Source organism: Rhyacophila brunnea, unplaced genomic scaffold, assembly GCF_057557595.1.
Source record: "Rhyacophila brunnea isolate RB1 unplaced genomic scaffold, BYU_Rbru_1.0 scaffold_1, whole genome shotgun sequence".
Taxonomy (NCBI): domain Eukaryota; kingdom Metazoa; phylum Arthropoda; class Insecta; order Trichoptera; family Rhyacophilidae; genus Rhyacophila; species Rhyacophila brunnea.
Genome location: NW_028232751.1, coordinates 65,117,898 through 65,137,950, shown reverse-complemented (window position 1 = coordinate 65,137,950; position 20,053 = coordinate 65,117,898). Strand labels below are relative to the sequence as shown.

The following is a 20,053-nucleotide window of genomic DNA, read 5'->3' as shown; positions in this document are numbered from 1 at the left end:
ATGACAAAATCACAAAATAAATAATATTGGATAATTATTATTATCGCGATCCAATTTCAATGCATGCAATCCGACTCCTAAACGACTTCTAAAATTTTGAACACAGCCGTTTCCAATTTTAGCCTGGAATCTTCGACAGAACATCTGTTTCTGATGGTCGAATTTAAAATGTTTTTCATAAGAGCATAAAAGGGGATGTAGGAATTTTACGGAAATAGATTTTGTTCGTAATATTTGTGTTTATTTACGTATTTTTTTCTCACTAGAAACGAATATTTATTTTATAATAACATTTAAAAATTGATAATGAATGTATTTGTGTATGTCTATGTATAATTAACATCGAAATTATAAACTTGGCATAGAAAAATTCGAATAAAATGGTGTCGCCGCACATACGCGGCGATACTTTATACGGATCACTATACTAATCAAATCTACTATAAATAATCTGTCAAAGCTAGTATGCCTTTTTTGGTAAATGCCTATAATTCGTTGGCAGGCGCTCGATTAAGTATACAACGTCTCGAGTTGAGGCTGGGATTATCGGAGGTGATGGCTTGTCATGGACTATAAATAGTGCTGGCTATTTATGTGTCGTCTGAGTGATTTATTTGTGTAATCTAACTCGTTGGGGGTAAATTGATTTTGGAGGCTATCCGCAGATATCTCAAGTTTTTCCTCTGTGGGAGGATTTCCCCAGAAGGGATTACTGTCCTTTTCTAGATCTCTTAGAGTTTGTTATTCCATTTTTTCTCTTCATGATCTACATTTAGATTTCTAACGTCTTCCCTCAGTTTTTTAAACTGGGCATCAAACGATTTCATGAGGCTGTAGAAGCTCTCGGCAGATCTTCCGACCTTGCTCCGGACCGAAGGATGGCGGCCAGCTGCCGCTTTAGCACGAGGAAGCGGAATGCTTCCTGCTCGAGTCCTGGATTATTCCTTGCAATAATAGGAATTACATATTCATGTCATACAGAAATCGTCAGTCCGCCGACCTCCTTCACCCTGTTCTCTCTCTACAATTCTTCATTTATGGAATTCCAAAAAATGAACAATGTCCTCTAGAATCACTATAAATGGGTCGCAACCGTCCAATCTCGTCCTCCACATATATTCGTAAGACTGCAGCAATATTCTTTTTATTACCCCATTTCACTGATCCCCGCATTCGCTCCGCCTTGTGGGTGTGAGCTCGTGTTATAGGGTCGACGAAATCAGGATGGTCAAATATTTCCTTATCGCCTACATACAAAAGCATGAGTCACAAGTTTATTGATTTTAGGACATTTGCTAAAAATATATTTATGATTGACTGTCGAGTGTTGGAAATACTTACTTATATACTTTGGTGTATGACCGTCATAAATCACTAAAAATAATCGATCTAGGCCTTATTTTTCCCCTTATTTTTGGAATAAGGGTAGCCGCTGACCGACTACAATAAGTGTGGAGATCAATCGGTGTTACGGTAGCATCACTTGATCTTGTCCTTGTGTTCCGTCATGTCTTGGTGAAATTCTTGAATCTGTCGCTCGATGCTTGTCTCTTTGCGCTCTTCTTCGGTGCTTGTCTCAATTTCGGTATTCTCCATTTTGTTTTGCCTTGTCGGTGTGAGCGCGTGTTATAGGGTCGACGAAATCACGATGTTCAAATATTTCCTTATCGCCTACGTACAAAAGCATGAGTCACAAGTTTATTGATTTTAAGACATTTGCTAAAAATATATTTATGATTGACTGTCGAGTGTTGGAAATACTTACTTATATACTTTGGTGTATGACCGTCATAAATCACTAAAAATAATCGATCTAGGCCTTATTTTTCCCCTTATTTTTGGAATAAGGGTAGCCGCTGACCGACTACAATAAGTGTGGAGATCAATCGGTGTTACGGTAGCATCACTTGATCTTGTCCTTGTTTTCCGTCATGTCTTGGTGAAATTCTTCAATCTGTCGCTCGATGCTTGTCTCTTTGCGCTCTTCTTCGGTGCTTGTCTCAATTTCGGTATTCTCCATTTCGTTTTCTGGGATCTCTTCGGGGTCGGTTGTCGAGGTGTCAGTGTCGTCTACTTCCAGGGACTCTTTGGCTTTGGGTGTTCTGATCGGTGTTGTGGTTGTAGTTGGTGTAGTAGGTGATCCGGTCGGTGTGAGTGGGACTGCGGCGTCGGCAGTGCTATGCTCATCATCCTGTGTCTTCCCATCGTCTTGTGCTGTGTTGTACAGGCGGTGCGTGGTGTTCTCAGGGGGTAATTCGTCGGTTCGCGTTTCGTTTTCTGTCTGTAGATCCGGTTGTTGCATCCGACTGTTTTGATCGAGTAATCCGTTGAGAAATTGTAGAATTTCCTCCGACTTGTATTTGTTCTGGTGTTGGTGATGCTGGTGTCGTGGTCTGTTGTAGTGGGTGTGTTGCTCGACTTGATCTTGGCGGGTGGAATATCTAACGCATTGTTGATGACCTACGCTGATGTATCGTCTTAGTAGCTCGATCTGTATTCTGTGGTAAAGTGCTTGTTTCAGGTTGAAGATTTGCTTCCCTCTGTCGTTGTCCAGGAGTTTGACCAAGACAAGAGGCATTGGATGTTCACTCCTGCCCGGGGTGATCCTCCGGACGCTGATGATCGGGAAGCCTTTGTGCGTTAGGTCGTCTGCGATGTCTTCAGTGTTGATGCCTATCGGGAAGCCTCTTATGACTATATTTAGGCGATTGTCTTCATTCCATGTGGATGAGGGAGGGTCTGCTTCCTTGACTGGCGTCGTGATTGTTGGTGATCGGTGGGTGGATTTCTGGCTCTGATTGGTCCATGTGTATGTAGTACTTTCGCGGCGTGTTCTTTGTTGTGTTGCTCCTGGTGTGTGTGCGGGTGGGTGGTTTGACGTAGAGTGATGTTATGGCTTCGTCCTGATAGGCCGTCAGCAGTAGGATGTGTAGCGTCAGGAAGTCTCGGGAGCCTGGTCGATCTGGAGTTTCCGAGTCTGGTTAATTCGGATTGTATCTGCTCCATGGTGTTTCCAGGTAGTTTGGTCTTCTTTGGTACTTGCAGTGTTGAAAGCAATTTGGTAATCTGTTAGAATTTTGATTATTGCTTATATCTCTGGAATCAGGTATCGGTGTTCAGCGGAGTATCGGTAGCAGATAATTCGGCAGATGGAATTAGATCTGGACAGGTATCGGAACGCTTAGTCAGGCGACTGCTCGCGACGGGTGTCAGTCCGCAAGTGCGACTTTTCCGTACGTGTCACGAATTGAACACAGGGCATGCGTCGTCGGCCCATAAATCAGTTTGAAAATGGCCGCCATTTTGTAATGAATTTCGCATTGCTTGTTGCGCATTGATTTCTGTTCAACACCCCAGCCCATCAGCTTCGTATTTTTTCGGTATGAATCGGGTCGTTTGTGCAGTGGCTTCTCAATAAATATATTTATTTATGTCTATTGGTATTGTACGACAACATCTTCTTGGCTAAGCGTCTAGGCGCTGCTGTCTACTAAATGGGAGGAGCTTCTTAGTTTATAATGGGATTCCGGGTAAAAATGGGCGGGGCATGTTAGTTCACAGTATTAACACGTAGCCAAAAAGATGTTGTCATACAATAGTCTATGTTAAGAATAGTTGATCATATTGGATGCATATTAGTATTGAAATATTACGATTTTTTGCAAAATGTCTCAAAGAGTTTTATTGGTTATTGTTCACGTTAATTAAAGTTTACAGACACAATCACAAATTTACAATACAAAGGAACACAATTAAGTTTTATACTTTATAACTACATACACATTTAAGATTAAAGGTTGGTCACTATAAACGATTATAAAATTATTTATTTTCTGCAATTATTTTTTGACGTAGCCTGTGGGTCATTTGAAGGGATTAAGTTGGTAGAGCACGTCAGTGTGCGGTCACTGTTGACAGTTTAGGCTACACTATAATTTATAGAAAGTTATATTCCAATAATATGCTTCGTTTCAAATTTTATTTTCTGCAATTATTTTTTGACGTAGCCTGTAGCAGCTATATTTTTGGGAAAAAAAAGTACGTCACTCCATGAAAATTCAGCAATTTATTTAAAACCAATGAATACATTAGTGTAGTGTATAATAATTGTCATATCATTATTAATACTATCAACTGAGGGTACTTGATGAAATTTAAATTTAAGTTAGTTACTTATTATTAGTTGGCCGCCGGAATCTTCCAAGACATCTCTCACAAGTCACAGCAGAATGCAGTACCCGTCATTGTGAATCAGGACGTGCTTTTTCAGCTGTTCGGAGTTTAAAAATTTAGATTCGCATTGGTCACAACTCAAACTATGCTGTGTCTTTTCATACCTTTCCCGGTGCTAAAATCTTTACACATTTAGGGCAACCGTGTCTCTGAATTGAGTGGATGTGTTTATGCTTTAGTAGATGCGAGTTCTTTTTGAATTTGCTTGTACAAATTTTGCATTCAAAAGGCCTTTATTCAGAATGTTGCTGTTCGTGCAGCCTCAGGGCGTTGGAATTGGCGAAGTACATCGAACACACCTTGCACGTCCCACGTGGTATAACTACTGAAGACGAAGACGATAACGGGCATGAGGCAAAGCACTCCTGGTAAACAAAAGAAAACACCATTAAAATTAAGAGTTGAAATAGTCCAAGCAACTAGGTGCTAGAATCTATTAAGCTATAATTTCTAATCCTTGTGAAGGTATTAATTAGTGGTTATTAAATATGTTTACATTTTTGTGCACAATATTTCCTATTATAATAAACATTATATAAGTGCTCTCTATTATTTTTTTAAAAAAATCTTATAAATATTGCTCGTTCCTGCATTTTACAAAATGGGAGTTTTTGAATGGATGAAAAACAGTTAAGCCCATAAAGGATTTATCGAATGTCAAATCACGGTATACGTAAATAAACATTATCTGGTTAAAATCCTCCGAGACCTCGTTATGGATCTATTTCCCTGACAACAAGCTGATGCTCAAAATCTACTGTCACTGCAAAAATAGAAGTAAACTTCATGTCATGAATGTTGTTTTGCTTTCTTGAGTAATATTTGTCAACAAGTTTTTTCAACTATTAATCATTTTTATTATATGAGGTTATTGGACCGTACAAGTTTCAAACAGTCAAAAAACCATTTCCACTCGGCACGTAAAACCATTTTCCCCATCTACTAAAACTCAGTGTGAAAACACCAACATAACTTCAAAACTATATTCACTGTGCATATACTCTGACGTGTTTTCAAAATTGATGTATATTCAATATATAAAGACTGTTACAATTAAATAAATCTGTTTATCAAACGCTTTGTCAACCCCTGGTCAACACTGAATGAAACAAGATTTTAAAATTGTTTTTGTAATTCAACAAACAAATTCAAAAAGATTTCTCGCCCCTTACTGTTCTAACAAACTGATACCAATCATGGGGAATATTAATTTCTATGTTGGAAGTTTTCTTGGCTTTCTCAATACGTGAATGGCCTGGGAGAAAATATTTATGATCTATGACCTGGATAGTTGGTGATGTACTTACTAAGTAAGATAGACCTGCAGTTATTGTGTTATTTTTATTTTGTCCCGGACAAGAATCAGGGAATGCAATAACACTTTCAACAGTTAGGGTTAAGGTAGGTATTCAGATGATTTATCACACAAGACGCTATTTCGTTGGCTCCCTTGCAGCTATTCCCTCGTGCCACATATAACATGAGGTTCGGTTCGATGTGCAATTTCTTACAGTCAAATTATATGTGTACAATTGCCTTTTATATTACACTATATTTGAGTTAAGAGAAGGCATTGGAAAACAGTGCTGCAGGTCGAATGCTAAAAAAGCAAAAACTTTGGTCTTGTCGTTTTTTTTTAATTCATAGCCTTCATCTGGCACTTGCTGATAGGCAAACTTGTCAATTTGCAATCCGTTGATGCTAGGCAATGGTTGTCTGGAATAATAAAATTGTTAGTGAAGGGTACAGGGAAGAAAGAGGGATATCAGTCTTGTTAAAATGTTCAGGGGATTAAATTTAAGATTGCAACACTTCGTCAAATCGCGAGTTTCGTTGTACCCCAGCATGAATTTTTTTGTGTTCTGTCAGATGGCAAGTGCGTCAACGCTGCATATACGGCCAAGATTATCACACGCAAGAATTTCGATAGGCAAGTGCGCGTCACACTGTCTTTTTTTGAATTTTCCGTTTTGACGGTTGTCTTTATAACATTTATAACAAGAAAAAAAAACAGATTTTTGATTGAACATATTATAGTAGTTCTTTTTTTGAAATATGAACAGTGTCCCCAATAACATGCAAGACAGCTGTCATAAAATGAATTCAGAAATCTACGAAGCAAATATTAGATAACATTATGAATCTTAGTCACTTCAATTAAACCATAAATTGATAGTAAATAATAATATTTAACAGGATATTTCGCCGAGGAAATAATCCAGAATGTCAATTGATACTCGCTACCAAAACTATTATAGATATTATATTTCATTTTTTATAATCTCCTATATAATATATTATTATCCTAAGAGATTTTGGAAAATACGTCAACTTTTTTATTTAAACACCGTTTTGTTGATTATTAAAGGAATTCACTAAAATTTTTAGAGTCCCGAATCTACTTCCATTTGAATCGGGCACAAATTTGATATAACTCGACACAATTACAGATAATATCGTTTTTAAATCGCGTTTTACATCCGTCACCATACATTTTCGCATCTTGCTAGCCATCTACGGCAAATTGATTATATTGTCACTTAATACTTTTTATATAATCGATATTTCACAAATCAGAATTAATATTCCACCAAACTATTCAAATCTGTAAGTAGCACATTGGCGTGCTACAAGAAATAAATACATCTTTCCTCACTAATTACTATGAAAATATAATCTAAAACCATGTCACTGCTTTTTATCTGTCAAACTAATAGACTTAGATTTTCATTTGTTTTCTTTCGCAAAACAAGTTCATTTGACGTGTCAGAATTCAAATTTAGAATTTGCAGAATTAATCGAAAAAATGTGACATTTCTATTAGCATGTTAAATAATCAATTTCAATCAAGACATTTTTATTGTAAGATGAGTTTTCTATTAATTAATAACACATTTGATTTTTTTTAAATACTTCTTTGTGGCTGTTTACTTACTATTTTTTTATTGAATAATTACCTAGGCTACTAATTTCCATAGATATAGTCATATTAAGTTGCCATTGCAAACAATGAAATAAATTAATACGAATTGTTATAATTAACAAAATGTGTGATATTGTATAATATCAACCTATTTTTACCATCCTTATCATCATCAATCTGGACCTATCCACTGCTGGATGAAGGCCTCCTCAGCTTTATTCTACTCCTTACTTACACATGGAAATCAGTGATATTATACTATCTATATTTTTAAGCCATTTTTATCACGAGCCTTAATAAATCCACTGCTGGATGACGGCCTCTCTACGTTGATTGTATTCTTGATAGTCTTGAATTTCATCATCATCATCAATCCACTGCTGGATGAAGGGTTCCGTAGCGTGATTCTACGACTACGTCATATGAATTGCTGTATTTATCAAAATCGGTGATGTTCTATTTATCTACATACTCATATCGTCATCATCATCAACCACGATCAATCCACTGCTGGATGAAGGGTTCCGCAATCTGACTCTACTACTATATAGGTTTACCGAATTTGTGATATTATACCTATTTCTATCGTCCTTATCATCATCGACCTGAACTAATCCACTGCTGGATAAAGGCCTCCCATGCCTGATTCTACTCCTTTATATCATTCGAATTGCTGTATTTATCAAAATTGGTGATATTATATCTATTTATATTGCCATTACCATCATGAGCCTGAATCAATCCACTGGTGGATGAAGGCCTTTCTAAGTTGTTTGTATTTCTGTCGATCATATGAATTGCTATATTTATCAAAATTGCTGATACTATATTTACCCATTCATAATATCGTCATTATCATCATCAACCATGATCAATCCACTGCTGGATGAAGGTTATGCCAACCTAATTCTACTCTTCTTAGTCATATAAACTGCTTTATTTTTTTTAAATTTGTGATTTTATATACCAACCTATTTATATCGTCATTATCGTCATCAATCCACTGCTGGATGAAGGCCTCTTTAAGCTGATTCCACATTTTTAGGTTTTATAAATTCCTATTATTATCAAAATTGGTCTATTCCTCTCAGATATAATATGTATTGCTTTCTTATTTATCAACATTTGTCTCGATATAAATGTCCCGCACAGGGAAACTATATTGGTTAAGGTTAATTTTGAATTCAAAATTTGATTTTAAAATATTATTCTATGGCTGCAAGCATTTATTTTTTATAGACAATGAAACAAAACAATGTTTAAATTTGTTTTTAATGCTACTAATCTTTTTCTATTATGTAAATGGGACCCGAAAGAGATTAATATTGGTATATATCTGATCGCTTTTAATGATAATCACATAATATTGCTGTATATTCGAATGAATGAGATGTATAATTATTTATCATATTTAAATGCACATACCTACACATATAATGTATTAAAATTAAAATGTCAATGGTAGCAATCGTTGATTGCCAGCTGTTCTGCTAGGCCTAGCAGCCTGAAGTGGTGTCAGGTAATATTGTGAAGGCCTGACTCCAGAATAGACTACGCATATGACTCTAAATTTGTATTGGCAGTGACGACATGCAAATCGCAAAACTAACAAATCAGCGAAATGTTAAAATGTCTGACGTAAAACTATAAGGGAAAACTATGGCGCCGTCTATACATACTTAACAATTATATTAAAATCCAACACCATGTCATCATGACGAAAAGCTGTCTGCAAGACCTAGCGAGACAGACTGGCGAGAGCCAGCTGGCTCAGCTAGTTTCAAATAATAAGTATATTAAAAAAACGTATCCTTCAATAATTATTGTAAAGGTATATTATATATTTAGGTACTTTCATTGCCAGTACTGTACCAGCATTGCTGTACCAGGACACACATCACACTTCAACGGCCTTCACTCTTCATGCTTTTTCAGGGTGTTTTCATTAGCAAAGAACATACCTTGCGAGTGCCACATGATGATCCAACTGGCGGAATGAAAGCTCTGGAGGAATAATGTTTTTGCTACACGTTGTCAATAAATCTTTTTTTTTCTCATTGGAAATGTGTAACTGAGAAGCGTAAGCGTTTGGTATGTCTTCTAGTGGTAGAACACTTCTTCGACCTCTACGATTACCAAATATATCAATTTTTTTGTATTCACTTGAATAATCGTAGCGGTAAAAGATTGTTCCTGGCGAATTTTTTTCATATTTAAAACATTTCACTTTGAGCCAGTGGACTTTATCTTTGTCTTCGTCATCATTTTTATTTTTGATAATTTTTTTCGCTAATGTCTTCAAGTCGAGCATGTCGTTGAATGTCAATTGTTTCACATGATACGGATTTTCATTACATTCTTAAACTTCCGTGCCACACGGCTCATTTTGAAAATGTTCAGCCAATCATGCACACTGAACACGTCCATAAATTTTTTCTTATACTCGATAGCACTATGCATGCTATCGACTTCCACGTACGAATGCCCACTCTCTAAAAATTTATGCAGTAGGTGTTTCAGGAGAGCTGCTATATGAACATTGCGATTTTGGCCTCCACATGTATCGGAATACAGCACCAAGTTAGTTGCTGTTAGTGGCACTTCATTTCTTATATAGATGGCCAAACATGATCCGATTTCACAAGCTCCCCTCTTTCCGTCTACTTCACTCCATGCATAGCAAAATCCTCTATTTGGAGGAGCACCTTCATATACGGTTAAATTGAACATATTAAGCTTCCGCATATAATATGCCAGTGTAGCTCTGGATGGTGGTATTTGTAGGACTTTCTGCAGGTCAAAAGTTATTGTAATGTATTTTACGTTGTTGATTGAAAGATTTTTGTCCGATGACTTTGATAATTCAGCTGCCATTTTCCATTCAATGTGCATTCTATACTCTGATTCCGATATGATTTTTTCCTCACTAGAGGCTTGAGAGTACTGAATGCAATTTTGACGCACTGATCGTTTTTTGGTTTAATAAAATTTAAATTGTAATTAAGGCTAAAAGTTCGCCTATAAGTTATTGAACTCACCGGGACTGTTCGCAGTACACTATGTACTGATCGTACATTTTGGAAATGGACAGACCACTATCCATATATTCCCTCGTCGAAGATGCTCTGGTATAGTGGCTTTACATTTTCGGGTATCTTTCAATATGACCCTTTACAAAGTTAATGTCCTCCTGTTTAGTTTTATTTGATGGGTTTTTGCGTCCTCACATCCATCCCTATAAAAAGCATTTTTTATAACTGTATATCGTCTTTATAAAAAAGTTTTGGCAAACTCAGCCTAATTTGGCCGGTCTTATATAAGTAACATGCTTATGCATCTTTACGTTGTTTACCTGTTACAGTGTTCTGTTTACGGTATTTTAGATTGCTGGACTCCACATTTCTTAAAATAAAATCTCTTTTTTTTTCGCTTCCATCCTGCAGGATTACATGTCTTCCAACAGGTTTGTCGTGCAGATAGATCCTGGAGTGCAACTTCTTGCAGTTCCTTAGCCATAGGATTAGGACAATTATTTTCAACTCCTGTGGATGATGAAACAGGCAAAATCATGGTGGAGACAGTAAAAAACCTTCATCGGCTAAAATATTTACAATCTCATCTGCCAGCTTTATTTGATCTTCGTCCATGTCGCTTTCTTCTCTGTATTCTATGATTATATTATTGTCCAATGCAACGTCTTGTGTAATTTCTGTAAAGAATTAAAATCAACCATTTAAAATTACGTCATAATATACTAACTACTTATATAACTATAACTAACAAATCATTTCAGCCCGCAATGCAAGACAATGTCTGTGTATGTCTTATCATAATAATATGTAGCGCATGGTTTGCACTTTTAATGTCACTAATTATTTTTAAATAAATAATATCCATATACAATTTTATTGATTTAAGTAAATTTAACTCACAAAGAGAGTTAATTAATTAATTGAGTTTGCATATACTCAGTATAATTCAATTTTACAATAGTGAAATAATTTCAATGTATTATAATTCTACGGGTCATTATCTAACCTAGTCTATTCACAATCACAAATAGTTGGTGACTTACCTATTTGTTTTTCCTGTGGAATTTGCTGTTGGCTATCCAAATCATGGTATTCAAATCCTGCGTCGCATAATATTATAGGAATCTTCTCCTAGTCAACCTCATGTATGTGTGAGTAAGAGTATGTAAGAGTGGTTGTTGCCCGTGTCCTCTCGTGGTTGCCCGACCGCAGCTGCGATCGTACTGTGGAAGAAGACGCAGTCCTCAAGGACAACCTTGCTTGCCTCGAGCTGGATGGCCAGCGCCCAGGCCTCTTCGGTTATCTTTTCCAGCTCTTTGTTGATAGCCCCGATGATGGTGTTGGACATTTGGTTGTCTGTCTTTATCATGTCCATAACCTTATTTACCTTATTAACCTCGTTCTCTACCGTCGCGTGCGGCGGCCGTTGACGCCGCGGCTCCGCCCCTCGTCGAGGTCGTGGTGTTATACTGAGGGAGAAGTGCACGCACTCTGGGGGCCCGTCGGCGAACCCGCGCCTCCCCGCCGGCGCACCTGCGAAGGCGTGCTGTCGGAGGGTGAGCGGCGAGATGCGGACCCCGGTGGAAGAGCGATGAATCTCCCCGTTCGCTCGTTTGAGTTCCACAGGTTTACCCCTGAATGGTTTTACGTACTCTTGAACTCTCTCTTCAAAGTTCTTTTCAACTTTTCCTCACGGTATTTGTTCGCTATCGGTCTCGTGGTACTATTTAGCCTTAGATGGAGACTACCACCCGCTTAAGGCTGCACTCTCAAGCAACCCGACTCTGGGGAGAGAGACCGTCGCGGCCGGCTACCGTCATGACGTAGGCGCTTTTGGTTAACTCTATTACCTCTTGTGTGGTTGGTGGACGCTTGTGTCATACACCGAAGTACATTGTCCAGCGGCGAAATTTGCAGCAAATTTTGCAAAGTTCAAAGTTATATTTTTAAGTGGCCATACAAATGGCACCTCGTGCACTTGACGACGCCACAGAAATCTTTAACCGGGAAAGACCCCCAGCCCATATATAGGCGACCGTCAGTGACGAGCGGCTCCCTAACCCTGGCCGGCACGGACAGCACCATTTGGCACTTGCCGACTCTGGGTCCGGCTCTATGGCTCATCTTGACCTGACGGTAGTCTTCTTCGGAGAGCCCCGTGTGGTCCCGAGCGTTCGACTTAATGGCTTCCTTAAGCGTTTCCTCGTTGGTAGAAACCGGGACGTTGAAAATTATGATTTGCGGAAGCCTTTTTCCAGCGACTTCAGCCCGTAGGCCGGCCTCCTTGATGCCAGGGGCTGTCATGAGACGCTTGGCCTCGGCGTCAGTTTTGGGGTGCATAATGACCCTGCCGTCCCGCCCCATCCTGAGGCCGGTTATTTGGACGTTGAGGTTCTTGGGCACGATTTTCACGGTCCTCGTGTCTTCGGACTTCTTGGTCTCCCCTGTCAGGAAGAAAAAGACACCCGGTCTGGCCGCCGCCGTCGGTGGGACTGTCGGGAAGTCTTCAGGGGCCTGCTTGGTGCAGCTTCTGGGTCTTCTTCGGGTGACATCACTCCAAGAGTGGTTGTTGCCCGTGTCCTCTTTTGTGGTTGCCCGACCGCAGCTGCGATATTGCTCTGGAAGGAGGCGCGGTCCTCAAGGACAGTCTTGCTTGCCTTAAACTGGATAGCCAGCGCCCAGGCCTCCTCGGTTACCTTTTCCAGCTCTTTGATGGTGTTAGACATTCGGTTGTCTGTCTTTATCATGTCCATAACCTTATTAACCTCTTTCTCTACCGTCGCGTGCGGCGGCCGTCGACTCCACCCCTCTAGGTCCCAGTGTTATACTGCGGGAGAAGTGCACGCACTCCGGGGGCCCGTCGGTGAACCCGCCGGCGCACCCGTGAAGGCTTGGGTCTTGGGTTTGCCCCAGCCTTGCCTGGGTGCCTCGTTCTCGTTGTCCTTGTTATTTGTAGGCTGGTTGTTAGGGTCAGCGGAGTCATTCCGCGAGAAGTCCTTGGTTTTCGACCTTGTCTTGTTTTTTTTCTTATTATTGGGGGTTGGTCCGGCGTCAGCGGCTTGGTAGGGCCCCGGAGCGGATGTGTCCCCTTCGCCGTATTCAGTTGTTGTTTTCTGGTTGTTAGCAGTTCTCTTGGCTGCTTTGGCCTCGTTTTTCAGAAACTCATGCTGTTCCTTTCTCTTTTCCTTTGCTTCCTCGTTTTCAAAGTGATATTTGACAGAGGACTTGGCTTTGGCTGCTGCCGAAGCAGCCGCGCGTTTGGCGCTTTTGGTCTCGGTCGCCTCGTGTTCAGGGCGATCAGTTGTCTTGCAGCGGGCGACAGATACGACAACCTGTCGTTCGCTAGCATCTCCGTCGATATTGCAGCGTTTCTGGCTTTGGCAGCCGCTCTGCTCGACTCGCGCGCATGCTAGACTCTTTGGTCCGTGTTTCAAGACATGTTCTGTGAGTGCCCAAAACAAACCCACCACCGACCGGGACGCGTCCCGTACTTTCGGCCATGTTTGGATTCGTTTGAAGTGGAACAAGTTTGTTTTTATTCTGAAAAATCTAAATATAAAGTTTATTCAGAAACGAATGTAATAGTATGCATACCACATATGCTTTCATACTTGCTTGTCACACCTCCACCCATTGGAGTCGTGTCAATTTTGGTAACATCATTACAGTATCGGCATGGATGCTTGTGTGATCCCATTTTCCGTCAAATTGTTTTCTGCAAATTGTCCACTTTATATTTTTAGTTGACATGTTATTTATAATTCCTTCTGAGTGAATGATGAGTATCAAATGACAATATTACTTTTTGCCCGAAGTAATGAGCTCATTCCTTGTCGTTCCGATACGATCTTTGGATCCGCTGGATGAGTTGGTCGATGGCAGGCAGACACATTAGTTTTGCCTTATTAGTTCAATAACTCTTGGTCCGGTTGAGTTGAAATCTTCTATCGTCATCAGGTATTTTTGTAGACCTTGTACAGAATGCGAAAGTGGCAGGTTGTTTAAATTTATGACAGATCCCTATATGCTCTTCCAACGTTGCATATGTAATTATATGATAAACGTATTTTCCCCCCAGAATAAGGCGAAGTTCCTTCGGATTATTTAGTTTTAGGACTTCTTTAATTGCTGTTGGCGGGTCATGGGCTTCCTGATCTTGCAAGTCTTTCGAGGCTACATTACACGCTTCAGTCGTTGGGTAGAATATCATGACCTTACATCCTTTATCTAGTTCTGTCCTATCCTATTCCAGGCTATGCCCTCTTTCCCTTTCGGGATCTTGTTAATAACAGAATCTCCCATTTCTGGCAGTTAACAGTCTAGTATAGATTTGTCTCTTACCTCTGTTATCAAGAGTCCGCATACCTAGTATGTAGATGGATATATTGTGGCTGTGATTGCGATTCTGGGTATCTTCAACAGTTGAGCTATTGACTCTACCGCTAGCACTTCCGAGTTACTCCTTTAGTTTATCTCATCCATTACAAGTAAATCTACTTGCACATCTTCCATAGTTGTGAGGAAGTGTCTGTAAGTTGTATATTGTATGACAACAGTCCCATTGCCGCGCGTCATGGGTTTTTCGCGCCAAACTTGTATGGTGCGGTGAACCGAGTCACGCGCTCGGCGTCCCGCGTGCGCTTCTACGACGCCGCGTGATCCGTTCTGAGGACACTGCCAGGCGGGAAGTTTGACTGGGGCGGTACATCTGTCTAAGAATAACGCAGGTGTCGTAGGACCAGCTCAGCGAGGCCGGAAATCTCGCGTCGAGCAAAAGGGCAAAAGCTGGTTTGATCACGATGTACAGTACGCACAGCGACTGCGAAAGCACGGCCTATCGATCCTTTCGTATAAACACTTTTGTTTGTTTCAAGCTCAGTGCGGCCATGAACTTTTTGTATTTCGGGCTTCAACAAAAGGTGACGCACTTCTTATCATTTCTGTTTCCATGATAAAAATATGACATTGCTGTGTTAGATGATAAGACGCCTCAATGAATTTTACTTATATGTAATGAGGGAAACACGCACGTTAACATAATTTTACTCCCTAATTTAATTATAGATTGTCAATTTATGGCTACGGCTGTATGTTGTAGCTTAACCGCTGGGGAATGACAAAAGAAATGGCGTATTTCAAAAAAACACTGCCTTATTCTTAGGTCAATAATTATTATAAAGCAATCATTATTCATAAGATGTTTATCACACTTGAATGGTCAAAAACATAGCTTATAATAAGTATCTTTAGAATCATCTTCAAATGTGTTAATCTTGCTGATTTTTTGAATAATAAAATGGCTAATTCTTATCAAATTTGGGATCACAGAGATTATCAATATAATTTTTTATCGTAAATATTTTTCTAAAATTATCTCGTCATAAATTATACTAATGGTTTCATAAATGTGATTAAAAATTAATAAATGTAAAAAATCTTAACACCACTGCACATTCATGTACCGAAATATGACTATATTCTAAAACATTAGAGCGAGAGGTTTGAAAGAATACTATTTTATGTAACAAAAATATTTTATGCAGTCATCAAATGTTTAAAATAAATATAAAGGATAATAAGGCTTCAAAATTATATAAATAGATTATCTACAACGTTTAAGGAGTGTCCAGGATCATGGTTTGAAAATACAATAAAAACTCAATTTTGACCTACGGCGAGCATGTCCCCCCTTAAGGTAGTTCTGAGAAAAATGAGAAAAACGGTTCTAGGTAGTTTTGAGAAAAAGGAGATAAAATCATTTCTATTAAATTTGTGAACTTTTGTAATTCGTTACATTCTAAAGAATATTTGGCTTTCCATTTTAGGGGTATTTGAAAAGCACACCCAACCATTTTGGCGGGTTTTGAAATGTACCCTAATTTTTGATCATACGTATTGATGGTTTTTGGCGTTTTTTCAAGCTCAATCTTTGGCCATCATATAGTTAACAAAAATATCCATCTAAATACATATATAACTGAAAAATTTTCAAAAACCGTTTTTGGGGCTTTTGAAACTAGGTGCCTCATATTATAAAGAGTGTTACAATTAAATAAATCTGTTCATCAACCCCTAGTCAACACTGAATGAAACAGTCTCAAGATTTTATAATTGTTTTTTTAATTCAACATAAGCCTGGTTTGTTGCTGTTTCTATTTTATAATGTTTAAATTGTTGAAAACACATTGTTAAAATAAATAATATGTATTATATAATTTCATTTTATGGTGTTATATTTAACAACTTAAAAGTGAAGTATCATTTATCTAGTATGGTTTGGTTAAACAGGTTTCAATTCAATTTTAAAAATTAACTAACATCTGAAAGTTATTGGGTCGACGAAAACAATGACTGGCAAAATTTAGTGTGCATTATTTTTGTCAGATCTTCTTAGCCTAACTCCGCCCATCGCCGCCGCTGTTATTGCAATGAAGCGAGAAAATACTTACCTTCTAAAATTAATGTATATAATGATTCCATGGTGCTACAACTAGGAATTAGTAGTTTTGACTCATCTAAACTGAGTTGTAGAAAGGTGACAAAAAGTTGTAATTCTCTGGAACTGAAGAGAAGCGATATACGAATATAATGGTTAACATAACGAAATTTTTGATTTATCGTACTATGGAACTGAAACATCGATATGTACTGCATTTTTTAAATTATCACAATATGTATCTTTATAGCAATTTTATTAGGATGCCAAATATTTCATTATTTACTATTCCATGAAAAAATATTGTTTAAAAGTGTAAGTGTACGGACTGAGTGGACAGCGTTCGGCTAGGCGTGAGCGCTGTGCGCAACACAAACGTATAACCGTGTGTGAAAATGTTCTTGGACAATGTCTTTTTTTGGTTATACATTTGAGTTGCTCGCGCCCCTGCTGAACGCTGTCCACTCAGGCCGTATTCTAAGAGTCGAATTATATATGGCTGTTGCTATGACAATAATAACATTTTATACACCGTGATACAAAACAATTAGTGTTATCGACTGACACCTCCTATGTAAAAGGTCGGAACTGCGTTTTTGGCTATTTTGACTTAGTTGCCTTTTATTAAATAATTTTAAAAGATAATAAAACAGTTATATCACAAAAAAAATCAATCAATATTTTATAGGCTTAAATAAAAAAATATGATTCCAGCATTTAAATTTACATTATGGTGTCATTAAAATTTATCGAAATCGTATTACTGAAAATTACTGAATCAATTTTCAGTTCCAACCTTATATGTAGCGGGTGTCAATATATGTATTCGAATCCTGTTTCAAACAATGAAAACTGCCCCAAACTAGTTCATTAATTACGAGTATATTATGACAACTCGGCATCTCAATTGATAATTTGGAATATCTCGCAATAAAATTGAATACTATTACTTCACCCTGTCACGCCCGAGTGTTTGAGCATACGGCAAGTGCACTTACCTCCGTCCGTTGCCACGTCACGTGACTCCCACTATGTGAGACCTGCAGCGCGTGCGTATATTGCTTTTGTAGCACCGCTGCAGGTTGAGGGAGGGGTCGGCGACGGAACCCTTGAGGGACCGACTGAAAATGGAGCATCTTCATTCTACAGTCATCGTTAAGGCTCTGTGCTTTACCATTTTAAAGTATCGGTGTATTCATTACATTAATCATGCTGAAACTTTTAATATACTATTAAACTACTAGTACTACTAATAAACTAATAATACACAACCAGAGTGTTGTGAGATTTTCCAAATAATTGTACATGTTCTATAAAGAATACAATTATCTGTCTTGTATAAATATAGTTTAGTTTTATTAAATAATGATTCATTGGAAGTGTCGAAAATATCTCTTGCTATAATTTTGTTTGTCTAATAAAAATAAATTAAAAGCTGTTTGACATATTAATTCTTGTTTTATTTTTGATGTGTTAACAATTGATTATAAGATAAATCTGATGTAATATTTCACCACCGTAATGCTTCTTTTACATTATACGGTTTTGACCGTACAGAGAAAAAGTGTGTGGCGACATTCTTTTAGTGGCATGAAGAAGAAAATGACCCTTTTCACATTACACGGCGACGCTTAAAAACCGAAACGTCGCCGTCCATTGCCACTGTAAGCACTGCGGCTGTACGGTCACCGCTGACTCAGTGATGTACGTGACCTAATGCACGCTTTCATATCAGTCGATTCATAATAACTAAACAACACCACAAACCGAGCTTGTGACCATGGTTAAAAACCGTGGTTAAACCGTATAGTGAGAAAATAGCGTGAACTTGTTGCCGATTCGGAATTTTACTGTTCGATTTTTTGCCGTACTTGTACATATAATGTGAAGGAGGGTCAGGATGTACAGGAGTCAGAACCTTTTCATTGCTATGTTTTTAAAATCCCAATGAGAAATGCTACGGTTTATAATAAGTGTCAATAAAAACATATGGTATTATTGTTAAACACCTTTGATCAGCGATTTCCAAACTGGGAGGCACGAAAAGTTTAACACAATTAATGTAGCCACAAGTTTGCAGTTTGCAAATGCATAGTTTATAAAACAGCCGCTAGTTATAAACTACACAAAAAAACAGTCCTATAAAAGGTTGTTTGCAAACCTGTCTGAAAATATGGAGACTAATTTTATAATACCTCACTTCTATATTATTGTGAAGCGCGCTGGCTATCTCGTGAAAAAATGAAATAAAAGGGTCAAATCATAATCTCAATATTTGAAGCAAATTTGTTTAGGAACGATAATTTTGTAGTTAAACTTGTCTATTTGGTTGAAATTTAAAAAAAAAAACTGAGTGAATAAATCAATTCAAGGACCACTAATGCATTCACTGATTTAAAAAGACAAAAGTGAAGGCATTCATTAAAAGTTGGAGCTTTGGAAATTAAAATTACAAAAAAATAAGTTCGCCATGTTTTCACTTTTAAACGATTTCTGCGCCAGTTATAATGAAGCAAACAAAAATATATTAACTGAGTTCGTTTTTGGTTAGTTTGCTAATGCACTTTTCACATTATTTTATTAATAGTGCTGCAGGGATATTCAATATTTTAAATATGTGGTTGAAAGATCCTGGTCCGGGGGCCCGCTTCAGGATGTGAGGCCCATGATAGAATCCATTTGTCAATGAACGATGATGGATTTTGATTGACTACTATTACAATTGATTGTGCTAATAACAAGCACATTCGTCGCATGAAAAACAAATTAATTTAAAAATGAAAACTTGTTCATTTATTTTTTTTCTTTTCATTTTTGTATTTAAGTACATTGTTCACTATTTAAAAAGGTGTCTGTATTGGATCACTGCAATAGATGACAAAAACACTGATTTGTTATATCAAACACTAAAGGCCGGTGCAGATTAGTTGAGTAGTTTAGTCAAGTGGCGAGTGATTTAGTTACCACTAAATGATTTAGTAACTGAAAAATGTTCGAACACAGCACATTAGTGAGTGAATGAACACAAAAAGAACAGAGCACAACGTAACAAAGCAAAAATAAATAGTTTTCGATTTTTTTATTCAACAAATAATTTAATTAAAAATTAAAACATGGTTGATAATATTATACTATATTAAATTTTAAGACATTATTTATTTATTGGCAGATAAAACCAGACAAAAAGAATTTATTTTAAGATGCATGCAACCAATAACATCTAGAACAGAAAAATGAAGGTACATCAAGAAGGAAGGCTAATCACATATATTTCTTCCATGTTTGTTGTAAAAATATTCGAGTTTGCAAACAGTTTTTCTTGGCCAATTTAGATATCAGCAGTAACACTATTAGTACATACTGCACTAAAGAAGGTAAAAGATGGTTTTCTCAAAACTGATATAAGAGGTACTGCTCCGAGCTACAAAA

At 37.8% G+C, this 20,053-nt stretch overlaps 1 protein-coding gene across 3 annotated transcripts in view; it reads right to left on the bottom strand.

Moving 5' to 3' along the window:
- Window positions 1–3,661: 3,661 nt before the first annotated feature.
- The window catches only part of LOC147080122 (LIM and senescent cell antigen-like-containing domain protein 2), a 40,127-nt gene continuing 23,735 nt past the window's right edge, over window positions 3,662–20,053 (bottom strand). For 2 of the 3 annotated variants that reach the window (XR_015070814.1, XM_085948318.1), the window contains exon 6: window positions 3,662–4,598. Coding sequence is in view for 2 of the 3 variants with exons in the window: in XM_085948318.1 (XP_085804444.1) it covers window position 4,598 (1 nt within the window). In the remaining variant the exon portion in view is untranslated. The remainder of the gene's footprint in view (window positions 4,599–20,053) is intronic. The other variant, XM_085948299.1, reaches the window with a different exon arrangement.